Below are 12,829 nucleotides of genomic sequence, written 5' to 3' on the forward strand. Positions count from 1 at the left end.
CCCAAAAATTAGTATTAAGCTTAAGAGGTGGTCTTTAAGACTAGGTAAAACGCGCTAAGAAGCGAATGCTATTACAAGACGTGGGATACCGAAGCGACGTCGTGGGCCTTAACATCTAGATTTATGATGTGAAATTCAGTTTCGCTGCCCATGGAAGAGTGTCGGATCCGGAGATCATATCCCCTGACGAGCGGCTGAGCAGCCAATCGCAATTTTCTTCTTGCTGCATATCACCCCGCCGCGCAGTTTGATCTTCAAGGAGGTTCAAATACTCCCCTTGACGAATTGCAATGGCGATGGTTTCCAACCGTGGGATTTTGGAGTTCTTTCTCCCTGTCATCCCCACCCAAAGCACCAGTGACCCTAGCCAAGGAGAACAGGGGTTCATCCGAGGAGCTCGCAGCGTCGCTTCATTCCCATGTTTTGAAACTTCGTTCGATCTTCGAAACCGGTCATGCCCAGGTAACACAGGTGCTCAGCCATCTTTTCAGGCCTTCCAAGGCGGTCATCGCATCATCTCAGGCCACACGATGGCAGATGCAGCGCTTCTGTCAGCTCAACTATAAGATGGCACCTGTCGTGTCGCTGTCAGTTCATGTCACATAGTTTCAAATCATCAACAGCGAAACTGCCATCCGATACAACAACTTTTCTTCTTTAGACCTGGTGTCATCTTTATTTAAGCTTATCTCAAGTCTTTGCGCCCATTTTCCTTTCACAGTTCTTCTCAAGATACCTATTTGATTCACCCCGATCCACACAAAATGTATGCCCAACAAGTTCTCGTTACCTTCCTGATGGCCACCAGCGCCACTCTCGCTAGCGCAAGTAAGTATAATCTTCTCGAAAACCATAGTCATCCCATCTTTGTCTAATCAGACGACCGCCTTTAGGAAGCATCGAAAGACGCCAATTGCTTGGAAACCTCGGCAGCCTCTCATGCAACGTTGCAAGACTTCAGATTCTAGGCGCCCTCGGCAACACCGAAGACGCTGTTTCACAAATCACCGATACAACAGTCCAGGACGCTGCCAACGCTGGTCTACAACAAGCTCGAGGCGGCATCGCACAAATTGCCAAGTCCATCGTCAGCGGCGCTGCACCACCCGCGGCCAGCCGTGACGAAGTAGCAGCCGGACTGGCTGCAGCTGGTACTGCTCTTTCTGGGGGTGATGCGTACGTATCTTTATCTCATGATATACCTGTTGAGAATTGCAATGGCTAACAATATCTGTAGGAGCGATCAAGCCATCGCGGATGCACAAGCGGGACTTGATAAGTCTGTTAAGGCTGGCCAGGACGTCGTCGCAAACTGCTAGAGATTTAATTACGCGAGTTGAGCTCAGCACACGATGATGACGAGGCATAAGACAGCAGCAGGACTAGCGCATGCATTAATACCACCATGTTCAATTATTCAAAACTGATTCTCTTCATTCTAAGCGTATCCTCTCATGTCGGTAAACATTGCAGTTCTATGCGATCCCTGCTTGTGTCTCTTTCGCAAGATGAAACTATCTCGTCGTTCCAGTCAGTTCCCTCGCCTGTCGTAAGTCCTGCGCCATGCCACCCAAGTGAACCACGTCGGCCGAGACCATGATCAGACTCATCCGCTCCGCAGCCTTTTTCAGGACCTCGGAACTCCCATCCGGAGGCCCACCAAACGCAAAGTCAGCATAAGACTTTTCGTGCCTGTCAATGGTATCAAAAAACAGCTTCGACACCTTAACCCATTCAGGCTCAGACGCCCCTATGCCACCAATCATGGCCTCGAGGTTGGCATCGCGATGTGTCCCTGCTCAACAGCGGCGTAGCAATGAGTTGCCTGACGCATCTTCCATTTCCAAGCCTTTCACAACCCTGGTCACAACCCCTCCAGATCCGATGAATTGGCTATTTTTGTCTGTTCTTGACCGGAAGTGGTGGCACCAGCAGACGTCTGCGATCAGGCTGGCCATTGAGCGTCGGGTACAAGCATGCAATGGTACACACCCTCTGAAGCGTACTTTAGCTGTTTCTTATAAGTGATCGCGTGCACCATTCGCTTAAATGTAGCGACTTCTTTCGGTGTCAATATCCCTGCGGGTTGCCTCATTGGAAATCGAGATATAAGGCACCATGGAAGCTGTTTGTCTATCATAAGGATCGTACAGCGACAGAGTTTCATCCCCAGTTTTTGATGTCTGACGTCCGGTATATCTCTTCAAGATGACTTCGATACCTCGGAGGTCTAGTCTCCTCAACAGACGGGCAAGCTATTTACACCTAGATGATCACTCGGAAATTGATCAGCATGAAATGCAAACCAACACCAACAGCCACACAAGGGCGTCAACTGCATCCCCATCGCCAATCAGTCAGTCCTCGGGTGATGATACATCGCTCGGCAAGCCATCTCGGAAAAGAATGTACCATGTCATGGATATTGCAGCGGCTTTTGTAGCTCTGGCTTGCCTAGCGCTGTCAATTTTGGTTGTCTCGAACGATCACGTCTCGTGGTATCTTGGTACCGGAAATCGTCAGCTCATCGTCATCGGGTTTCTCCTCAGCATCATGAACCTGTGCCTAGGCAGTGTCACGCCGACGTTCTTCTTACTTCTCGAAGCCCGTGTTGGAAATTCCACGCTACAGAATTATGACGGAATTCTTCGCAACACACCTATGGCATCCAAACTGAGCTTTGCCTGGCGCATGGTCCTTGTAACCATGCTGGCCCTTCCCGTTGGCCTCAGTGCAGCGTACAAAACCTTCACAGGCGGTGAGAGCAGCATGAAGATTCACGCTCCCGACTACATTACAAACGCCATGTACTTCGGTCTTTTTAGACCGCCAGCCACGGCATCATCAATGCACGGAGTTTCATTCTTTTTCAACGCAACCAACTCGTTTCGAGATGCAAGTGAACGAGCAGCGAATCTCTCTGAACCTCCGCTGCCTACTTTCCCTCAAGCTTACGGCTACAACATCCTATTGCTTAACGGTTCCAGCGCCGCGCAACTCGATATTCTAGATCCCAATTATATCCTCAAAATACAGAAGTTGCTTGCTCCCGGCGAGTCTTGGAACATCACTGCGTCTGTGCTCGGTACCGTCGCTACCCTCAACAAATCGGCGGCCACCGAAGAGGACTTTAAGTCCGCCTGCAATGAGATGGAATCCAACCACACTTGGTACCATGAAAGTAAAGACCTATTCGTGGGATCTTCGGCATGCTCGCTCTCCTTAACGGATAGAAAAGAGGAATCGGACCAATCGTTGCAGTATGTCGGTTTAGCACCGGGCAATCCGAATTGCACGCAGTACGCACCACATAATATCTACACCTACAATATCTACCGACAGCCATGTCGGGGTACGTGGTCAGTCAGCAGAGGTGGCTTTCGGCTTCTCGAGGGTTCTTGTGATAACCATATCCTGGGATGGGCCAAACAGCAGGTAATTCAGTGGCAATATTCGGCACTTCCATCATGGTACACGTGTGTTCTGATTGAGATGCTGAGAACCTTCTGCCTCTATCCTTCCCAAGAGCATGACGCTTATCGAGGCAATCGGTCTGTTTGGATGATGCCGTACATGTCAGTCTCTGTGGCTACCATGATGTGGTCATCGACCGTGTCAAAGCAGGTGACCTCTTTCGACTCTGAGACATTCGACAAAGGTCGAGAGATATTGACCACTCAAAACAAGACACGTCTTACATTTGAAGAAGCTTCTATTTTTTATCATATAAAGATGGACGAAGGCAACCAGACGGTCATCTACACCCGGCCAACACTACAAACGTCTCCCTGGCTCTATCTGGTCTTGAGCATTCAGCCCTTTCTGCTGTTAATTTTCCTTGGAACGATTGCACTACTTCACACAGTTCCCTTGGACAAGGGATTCGGCCTGATATCAATTCTATCGGGCATTGAGCATCGAGGTCTGGATAGCTTGAGCGGGGCTTCACTATCCGGAGAGCTTAAGCGACCTGTCAAGCTAACCATGAGCCCTGTGGCCCCCGTCCAAGGCGACGAGAAGAGTACTATCAAGTACCTGATAGATCCTTCATCAGAAGAAATGCCAGGCAATAAAAGTCTGTCTCGGAATGTTGAATATCATTGATGGCGCTTTCAAGAGAACATGATCATCAGGTTCGTCCAATATTCCTCCGATACTGCATCCGCAGCCATTGACCCACGTAATTTTTCAGGATTTCAAACCAATTTGACTGCGTTCAAACGGGCTCTTTGCAAGGCTTTGAAACCGATCATATCTTCGTGCTTTCCTGCGCCCAGTGCGATGCAATCTGGACTAGCTCCCTCAGGAAGGAGACTCAACACAGGTGGACACGCGCGTCTGGAAGCGTACGTAAGGATCTTAGAGCCAGCAAGCCGGAAGTTCTTTGATAGTCAGGCTGTATCTGAGGGATGTCGATCCTATTCTTTCCCACAAAACGCTCAATATAGCAGAGGTATCCAGCAAACACACGAGCGTGGTCTTCATCTATGTTTATGTAGATCAACATTGTTTTTATTATCAGTTCAAGCACATCAAAGAAAAAGTGGCAGCACGACTGATGGGTTGAGTAGGGACCGGCAAAGACCGACTGGACAGGTCGTCGCGTGCCGCAGGAGGTGATTGATCGGATTATGACGGAGGTTGGAAAGTGGCCCATGGGCCTAGAAGAGGCGAAGAGGGTGTGAGGCGAAGTCATCAATGAGTACCTGGCCGGCAAGGAGGAAGTGTAGGATAGGGTAATGCAGTTTCAATTTAATTAGTCCTTTCGTATTCACATACGTGGAAGAATGCCATCTCATTCAATCTCTGTCTCTATTCCCATATGTTTTTGGATGACACTAAGCGATGAAACAGGTGAAGTTCATGCGTCTTGAGAATCTTTTTGTCATAACAGAGATCTTAAGCCAAAGTCCAGAATAAGTTTACGTAAATCATGTGTCGCTTCTGTTTTCGCGGCGGTCCAGTCAAAATAATGTCCATGCGATTGCAGCACAGGGCTAAAACTTACCATGAGAATCTATGCTGCCGCCCAGTTGGTAAGTCTTCAGGTGGACCTGCCGCTGTCTTCTCGTTTCTCTACGAGACGCGTGCCATTTTGCGCAATCCCAAACTTGGCGGCGGAGATAGCATGTTTTGCTTGTTCAACTGTCTCGACTTGGGGGATGACGACACTGGCGCCGGCATCGAGAGCATATCCAATGGCAGCGTGATCGTGACCAGGGACGCTACGTAGCAATGTCAGTGTGAAAGTCCCAGAATATATACGGGAGACATACCGAACAAATGGAGTAGTGCAGTCCTGGCTCATTAACGAAGCCTCGTGAACCATCTACGCGGCGTCAGAACACTGTTTGAGATTCGCACAGTGATCCTTTGAGTACTGTCGTCATGGTCTCCGTGTTGCATGGGGTATGCTCCCAATCAGTCCATACGGCATCGAAGTCCATAGGGGCCAAGTACAAGGTAATGGGGATAGAGCTCAACCCTGCGTAGTAACAAAGCAATGGCGGAATCTTCTTTGCGTGGGCGTCTCGGAAGGCTTGACGGGTTTTGTGAGGCTGGAAAAGCGAAGGAGCAGCATAGGCAGCCATGCCTTGCGAAGAGGTACTCTTGTATTCGTCTCCGGAGGTAGCCATGATGGAATTCGAAGTTTTTACTGTTCCTAGGAATGATGATTGGTGAAAGTCCTGGATGATTCAAACTCGATAGGTCTCAAATACTGGTCTCCATTGTGTCCTCTTATAACGTGTTCCACTGAACATCCTCCATCAACATTCCACGCCCTTCGAATCTCGAACATCAGAGTGCGCGAACAAGTTTACGTGAGACCATCAAAGCAGCTTCCGGATTTTCTCGTTGACTTACATCAACCGATAATGTTCCTGGTCTGAGCACTCAGTCAAAGAGGATGTCGGTCTTGGAGATGTCCGTTGAGACGCCGGGCAGGAGAAAACTCGTACAACTGCTCAACATCGCTACTTTCGATTCTTTAGGTTAGCCAAGGCACAGAGATAAGCTATCCGAAATAAGGCTCTTGAGGGATCTGCATGTAGCTGTTGAGGCTCACATAGCTACCTATTTCCCTACAGTTGTCTCGTCGAACTCCCAGAGTCCTAGCGCCGTAGAAAGGTGGTTGGACCAAACTAGTGCGACTTCCGAGACACTATTGTGGCTTACGTATAGACTAAAATCTGACAGGTGTCGGGAACTTTTATGTCATAAAGCCGCTGCCGAAGGAGTCGGAGAGACTTCCGTGGACCTCTTTGTTGTCACCTCACTAGAGCCCTCACTCCAAAAAACCTCGAGTTTATGCTATCAGATTCATTCTTCTCATGCAAAAGTTTCAAGCATCGATAAGGCGGTCCCAATTACATCATTTTCTCTCATTATCAACATTAAACGAGAATTTTCGCTCAGTCCAACGTTGGCGCCATACCCATGTCTCCCGAAGCACTGCCAAGCGAGCAATCGAGCGATCATGTTTCGCGGTCGCCTTCTCCCAACCAGGCACTTCAGGTAAGTCGTAAACAGCCATTTTGCGGATATAGTTGTGTTGTGACACACGTGCCGTCTATCTAACATAATGCCCAACTTAGACCCGCCGAGAGCGCAACCGCGAGGCCCAAAAAGTCTTTCGCAAACGCAAGCAAGCTGCGGAAGAGATCCAGGCAACCCGTCTGCAGCATCTAGAAACTACCGTCGCCAAGATGAGCACCGCGGTCGTTGAGCTTGTCGACTGGATGCTGGACATTGAGGCGCTGAAGCAGGAAGTAGGGGTCTTGACGCGTATCCAGGAGATGGTGGCGCACGTGTTGGCTTTGGCCGACGATGCTGTGGCGTTGGAGGATGAGCTTCCGAAGAGGAGGAAGAGGAAGCTTAGAGAAACGAAGCGAACTTCGATACAAAATCTCGACCCCAAAGATCATGCTGGTACGGGCACAGAAGAGGAGAATCCTTGTGCTATAGATAACACATCCCACGTGGCGTCTTCTCCGCAGGCAAACCCTCCGGCACCAGATCCTCCGACCCTGACACCAGACGACCAAATCCTATCCCATCTAACATCCTTAGCCTGCCGCCCAACCTCGACCTCACTGCCCCCATCCCTGGGAACCTTCCACTGCGGCTCAACAACCACTCTCAGCCCAGACTCCTTCAGCTTCCGCCTCACACACACCTGCTTCACGCTAGGCTACCTCGTCCTCAGCAAATCCCTCGACTCGCCTCTCCCTCACGGAGAAGAACCGCGCATCTTCAGCTCAACACTAAGATACCGTAACAGGGACGATATCATCACGAAAATGAGGTGGCTCGTCGGACCAGGCCAACATGAACTTCAGCAAGCCGCAGAATTACCCATGGGAGGGCGCTGGTACGGCGACGAATTCAGCTCCGAGGACCTGTCGCCGGAGAACCTCGACCTCTTTGAGAAGACTGCGCTGGCGGATGCTCGGCAGACGCGGTTCCTGAGCGTTGCTGGTGTTGAGAGGCAGCTTATTGCGCTTGGTGCTCGGGTGGTGGATAAGGAGACGCTGGAGCTGAGGATGAGTGGGCCTTTGAAGTTGACTTCGGACGCGGGAAAGAAACGGTCTTTGGCGGCTGAGAGTTGGAGTTTTGTGGATTGTTTCCCGCAGACGTTGCAGAGAAGGTCGAAGAAGACGTTTACGGTGCAGTTGAATATCACGCTGCTGATTGCTAATTTGTCGAGGTGTGCGGTGTGTCTCATGAAAGGGCCAGGGTTCCCGAGGGATAAACTGAACAGGGCGATAGAAGATTCTGTGGTCATGGTTAATAGTGGTTGAAGTGAATTATTTCGCAGACGTTTGGCTCTCTCAGGTCATCGGCGTGATTGACATGGAGATCCTGCATTGGGGGCGTCTTGGGAGACAGAGTTGGGATTGTCACTTGCAAGCGACTTTTGCCCATGGATTGCCTGTCGGATGAGAGACGTCACTTATACTATGGAAGTAGGCGTTTCGTAATCGTCAAAGTCACATTTCTGGCTACCTGAGTACACATCCTGAACCCCATATCCTGGATAGCACGACCCGCTGCGTTTGATCAGCTTTTCGGGAATGGTCGCTCCAAAACCAGGCCACCTTGATGAACCTCGTATGCCATGTGTCACTTGAAGATATCCGGGGAGCAGTGTGCACGAAATCTCAAAGCTTTGTGCTCGCTAGCCCATTCACTCCGTCTCATCCATTGGTTCTCCATCAGTGCCAGTTGCCTGCTCCTCAGGATTGTCCCTTTCCTCCTCATCCTCCAGATTGTCTTGAACGCCAGAGCTATCGTTGTTCACCACCTCTGCGATCCTAGCCTCCTCTGTAGCAGCCTGCTGCGCCGCGGCAGCAGCCTTGGCTTCAGCGTGAATCCTCTTCTTCTTGTTGAGCTTCTCGATGGCTGCCAAGGCCTTGCCCGCAGCTGCTCGGGCAGCGGCGCCAGTTCGATTGGCATACGGGAGCTCGAATGCAGCATTGGAGACTGCCCTGATGCCCATTTGAAGAGACTTGGCCTCGGCTAGGATTCCGTCGCGGATGTCCCTGTCGCCCTTGCTTGTGGTCTCTAGTTCGTTCACTGAGTCGATGAACGTCTTGACCATGTGCTGTAGAGTCATATGGCGAGCTGTGAGGAGGTTGAAGGCGGCCTTGGAGATGTAGCAATTATCATCATCCGCGAGTGTCTCTTTTCCAGGCACATAGCTGGAAGGTCCGAGTCTCTGGGTAGGCTGTGTGCCGAGGTCGGGACTGGCTCTGTCTTCGATGAGCTGTTCGAGGACTTCGTAGGTCTGGCCGACGAATGGACTTCTTTTGTATGACCTGCTAGCTATGGGCATGTCATCCGAGTCGGTGCTACCAGCATCGACGGTGGCACCAGTCTCGATATCGTCATCGGTCTCGATAGTCGCAACCGGCTCTCCGTCTTCTGTGTCCTGTATGGGAGACTTCGAGGGCTCCTCAACTTCGGGCTCAACAGCGTGACGCTCAGATTGAATTGTCGAGGTCTTCATGAACGGGTGATTTGGCTTGTGAGGTCGAGGGAAGGAGGCGAGCGGCGATGGAGTCATCAGCTTCGGGCTGTCCTGCTTTCGGTTTTTGCGCCAGCCCGATGGGTGAATATTGAGTTTCGTTTTCTTAGAAGGCTTCGGGGACTCTGGGGTCTGATTCCTTTTCATTGACCTCTTTCTCTTTTTTCTCTCGACGGAAGGAGAGTTCTCGGCCGCATATCTCGCGCTCAACATGTGAGACGACGGAATGACCGCGGCTTCGTCCTCGGGCGAGGAAAGAATCGGAATGACTGATTCTTTCGCCATCTCGGGCCAACTGTTCATACTTCACTGCGATGAGAAAGTCAACTTATTTGTGTTGGAGTAAAGCTCTGCGGGAGAGTGAGTCTCGCGGTGCGATGAGGTTGCCTGGGTGTTGTGAAATTTGTGTCCCCGAAGGAATAGTGAAAAAGCAAGGCTGTCAGAGAGACTTGGTGTCAGGAAGAGAAAAATTTGACAGTGATCGCTGAGGGATCATGGAATATTGGTACCTATCCCGTCAAGCGATCTGAGAAGAAGCGCGGAATGCCGTAGTTGTGTGAAGTGACGAAGGGGCAAGAAGGAGCAGCTAATGAGAAATTGAGGAGGGTAAGGATGAAAAACCTTTGGTAAGAAAAGCGCTGCAAGAGACCCTTTGAAAAGATGACAAGACCATTCAAAATAGCGCAATGGTCTATGGGTTTTGATGAGAATTTAGTGCGACGGTGAGAGGGTTGAGTGAAGTGAAAGGTGAAGGACGGCGAAGGTGAGTTGACAGTGGGTCATGTGACATACAAATGTGAGATATCTGAGGCATCTGGGGGAGAATCAGGCCTCTCTATCGCTCCTTCCGGTGGAAGACGAAGAAGCCCACTATAGAAGGTACGCTTGTTCTGCTTTTGATTTTCCGAGCCCGTCTGCGACTGCCTAAAATCAAAGGTTTGGATCCCGAGGCCTCACGAACATGACATTGTAACATCTCCACTCCAGTGGTGAGACGTGTGACTGTGAGCGGTCACTCGATGGGACCCAGATGTAAGCCACGACTGACAGGTTTCAAACCTGAACAGTGAAGGCTCATCGTGGCAAGTAAGCAATGAAGGAAAAGTTTGTGTCTCATGGGAAAAGCTCGATGATACCACCCAACGAGTCGGAGAATTGAAGACTAATGTACGAGAAAGCTGCCGGTTACTAGATGCTGGCAATCCATACTGTTTCGCCTGTTTACTCGCCTGCTCGCTCTTATCTGAGATACTCCATGATCATTCCTCCTCTATACTAAAAAGCCGGATCTTTGCCCTTCTCAAGCGCCACCGCCGTATCATGCATCTCCTCCAAGGCCATGTCAATGATGCGGGCCTGAATCGATTCCGCCTCCAGCGAGTCCTCCGTATCCTTCATCCAGCTTGCGGAAAGTTGCTGTGCCGCCTTGATTCGCGCCATATGAAGCCTGTAGGCTGACTTGGTTATCGTCATCTGGTCGTCTTCTTCGGCCTGCTTCTTCTTCTCGCGCTGGTTCTGCAGCTGGGCTTGCTCCTTGAGACGGCGGAGAGCGAGGGTTCGGGCGACAGTCTTGACGGCGTCGGTGCGCTTCTCGGGAGCAATGTTCTCGACGATGTAGGTCGCGACTTCCTTGGCGGTGTCTTCAGGTCGCTTGTGGTGCTCTGCTTCGTGCTCCTCTTGTGGCGTGGGGAAGTAGAAGTGACGGCAGGAGATCGTTCGGCGCGGAATTTGAGATTGTTGGGTGTCGATATCCATGGGCATAGTCGAAGATGCGCCCATCTCCGAGGGGGCTCTGGAAGCTGCCATTGTACGCTCGCTCTCACTTCCAGAGAAGGACATTTGCGAGTGAGGGTCGGGCCAAGGGAATGGGCCTTTGTCGTCCATTGTTCTTACTTTGTTGACCCGGTATATTGGTGTAGCTTTGACTATCGAAAATTCTTTGATTGAGAGAGATTGTTTCTGCGGTTCTTTCTTAGCTAAACCTTTTGTGAAAAGAGAGGGGTCTTGTCCTTGATATCTGCCTTTGCCGAGCGGTGCTGTCTAATAGGCACCGCCTTCGAGTAACTCGGTGGATAGGTCGAGGAAGGAGCCTATGGTATATTAACCCGTCCGCTCAGTCAAATCACGGTGTATAGACGACTCTGTCTCATAAAGGGAAGGCCATTAATTAAAGCGAGATCAAGAAGCATCGAGTAGTTCTCATTCAGTGCTCACTGGGGCCTTTCCATTGATACATCATGTCTCGTCTTGTTTCTCTTCAGAATTGTATGCATGGAATCACTCCAAGTCCCTCTCGTCTCCGGTATCCCCGCTCATAGTCTCATCAACCTCCTCAATCGCCTCTGCGTCTTCATCCTCTTCGCCACCATCACCCTGTTCGGCATTGTCCTGAGCTGCAAGAGCCGCCTCTGCAGCCAACTTCCTCTCCTTGCGGACATCCCCTGGTGTGGGAATGCCGTGCTTACTCTTCTTGTGCTGTTACGTTCATGTCAGCTTCTCCTCTAAGGTCAATTGTGGTTGTGGCTTAGCTGAACTTACTCTGTAGAGAGTGCACGCAGAGGTGTACCTCTTCGCCTGATTGCAAACATCACACCCGTACATATCTTTGCCGCGCTTTCGGCCCCGGGGCTTCCCAGTCACGGCAGCTTTGCCTGTCTGGACGATTGCGCGAGCAAGGACAGCAGCTTGACTGGAGATAATTCCTCCTGTACCGATGGTGGAACCCATGTCAGTCTGAGGCTGGGCCGTGGCAACGTTGTTGCCGTTGTTAGAGCTGCACGGGGCGTCAGAGCGAATGCCGGTAAGGTCGAAGTTGTTGGGATCGAGTCCCATTCTGCGAAGACGCTCCTCGATTGAGATATCTTCATCTCCGTCGTCGGCGATGATATGGTAAGGCTCAGGAAAGGGGGAGAGGCCCTGCTCGAGGCGACCAGAGATGCGACCCCAAGCTGTCGTTGTACGTATAATCAGCGCATTGAGGCCGAGGTTTCTGGTGTCTTGTTCCATGAGAATTGCCAGGGTCAGCTGTCGCTCGAAGGTTCTCGTTGCTCTGGGAAGCTCATAGTCCCCACGCTGAAATCGCTGCTGAATAAGTCGCAGTGCGGCCACGGTAGTATCCCGAATACTGTTACGGGTTGCGCCGGTAGCGAGTTGCTGCATGTGAATTGCACGTGCGAGGTTAGTCTCCAGCTGAAATGACATTGTTCTGGAATGATCTGTTAGCTTAGATGGAAAATACAATTAGATTCAAAGAAATGGGGATAGGGAAACATACGCGTTCGATTTGTTTTGTTGCGTAAACAAAAACGGCGGCAGGTAGATGGGTGGACGTGGAAAAGGTAAGTTGACTGCTGGACCCGTGAAGTAGAGTTTCTATGAGTAGAAGGGAGCAAGCTCACACTGCTTGACGATTAAAAGAGAAGGAAGGAGCGAGCCACAGGTGAAGATGTTATGGAATAAACAAAAAGATTTGTGGTTATTCGCAAACTTCAGATGACCAACTCGGCCAGTTTGGCTGGTTCGATGCAGGCCACACCTCATAGTTCTGACTAATGACAAGAGACGAGAACCTGCTCTATGCCTACCGAAAAGTAACGAATGATACGAGGAGGATGATGGCGTATAAGGGAAGAGACAGACCTCTATGCGGTCGACTATCTGTTCTTCCGCGCGCAGCTCTCTGCAAGCTTTCTAAGGCCTTTCGAGTTCTTTTCGGTCTAGTATAACTTCTCCTTTGACTCGCAGAGGCTCTAGTGGTAGTATCGCCTAGCCACATCCCATCGGACGGAAGTAGTCGTGTAG

At 50.7% G+C, this 12,829-nt stretch overlaps 8 protein-coding genes across 8 annotated transcripts; 3 read left to right on the forward strand and 5 right to left on the reverse strand.

The window, feature by feature from the left end:
• Positions 1–764: 764 nt before the first annotated feature.
• CTAM01_09469 (uncharacterized protein) lies at positions 765–1,319 on the forward strand (the record flags this gene model as incomplete). Its single annotated transcript, XM_060525488.1, has 3 exons — positions 765–828; positions 894–1,176; positions 1,238–1,319. The coding sequence occupies 3 exons, from the start codon at positions 765–767 to the stop codon at positions 1,317–1,319; spliced, it is 429 nt and encodes a 142-aa protein (XP_060379944.1).
• Positions 1,320–1,514: 195 nt separating this feature from the next.
• Positions 1,515–2,041, reverse strand: CTAM01_09470 (HpcH/HpaI aldolase/citrate lyase family protein; the record flags this gene model as incomplete). The annotated part of the gene is made up of 2 exons (XM_060525489.1): positions 1,515–1,795; positions 1,993–2,041. The coding sequence occupies 2 exons, from the start codon at positions 2,039–2,041 to the stop codon at positions 1,515–1,517; spliced, it is 330 nt and encodes a 109-aa protein (XP_060379945.1).
• A 377-nt stretch (positions 2,042–2,418) lies between these two features.
• On the forward strand, positions 2,419–4,685 carry CTAM01_09471 (uncharacterized protein; the record flags this gene model as incomplete). The annotated part of the gene is made up of 2 exons (XM_060525490.1): positions 2,419–3,195; positions 4,572–4,685. The coding sequence occupies 2 exons, from the start codon at positions 2,419–2,421 to the stop codon at positions 4,683–4,685; spliced, it is 891 nt and encodes a 296-aa protein (XP_060379946.1).
• A 359-nt stretch (positions 4,686–5,044) lies between these two features.
• CTAM01_09472 (HpcH/HpaI aldolase/citrate lyase family protein) lies at positions 5,045–5,636 on the reverse strand (the record flags this gene model as incomplete). Its single annotated transcript, XM_060525491.1, has 3 exons — positions 5,045–5,225; positions 5,277–5,329; positions 5,382–5,636. The coding sequence occupies 3 exons, from the start codon at positions 5,634–5,636 to the stop codon at positions 5,045–5,047; spliced, it is 489 nt and encodes a 162-aa protein (XP_060379947.1).
• An 802-nt stretch (positions 5,637–6,438) lies between these two features.
• Positions 6,439–7,802, forward strand: CTAM01_09473 (uncharacterized protein; the record flags this gene model as incomplete). Its single annotated transcript, XM_060525492.1, has 2 exons — positions 6,439–6,516; positions 6,597–7,802. 2 exons carry the CDS (start codon positions 6,439–6,441, stop codon positions 7,800–7,802), a joined length of 1,284 nt encoding a protein of 427 aa, XP_060379948.1.
• Positions 7,803–8,188: 386 nt separating this feature from the next.
• CTAM01_09474 (uncharacterized protein) lies at positions 8,189–9,331 on the reverse strand (the record flags this gene model as incomplete). The annotated part of the gene is made up of 1 exon (XM_060525493.1): positions 8,189–9,331. One exon carries the CDS (start codon positions 9,329–9,331, stop codon positions 8,189–8,191), a length of 1,143 nt encoding a protein of 380 aa, XP_060379949.1.
• Positions 9,332–10,303: 972 nt separating this feature from the next.
• On the reverse strand, positions 10,304–10,912 carry CTAM01_09475 (uncharacterized protein; the record flags this gene model as incomplete). Its single annotated transcript, XM_060525494.1, has 1 exon — positions 10,304–10,912. The coding sequence occupies one exon, from the start codon at positions 10,910–10,912 to the stop codon at positions 10,304–10,306; it is 609 nt and encodes a 202-aa protein (XP_060379950.1).
• A 393-nt stretch (positions 10,913–11,305) lies between these two features.
• Positions 11,306–12,229, reverse strand: CTAM01_09476 (uncharacterized protein; the record flags this gene model as incomplete). The annotated part of the gene is made up of 2 exons (XM_060525495.1): positions 11,306–11,503; positions 11,567–12,229. The coding sequence occupies 2 exons, from the start codon at positions 12,227–12,229 to the stop codon at positions 11,306–11,308; spliced, it is 861 nt and encodes a 286-aa protein (XP_060379951.1).
• Between the last annotated feature and the right edge of the window lie 600 nt (positions 12,230–12,829).

The sequence above is a fragment of the Colletotrichum tamarilloi genome (genome assembly GCF_030869305.1).
Source record: "Colletotrichum tamarilloi strain Tom-12 chromosome Unknown Scaffold_37.1, whole genome shotgun sequence".
Taxonomy (NCBI): Eukaryota; Fungi; Ascomycota; class Sordariomycetes; order Glomerellales; family Glomerellaceae; genus Colletotrichum; species Colletotrichum tamarilloi.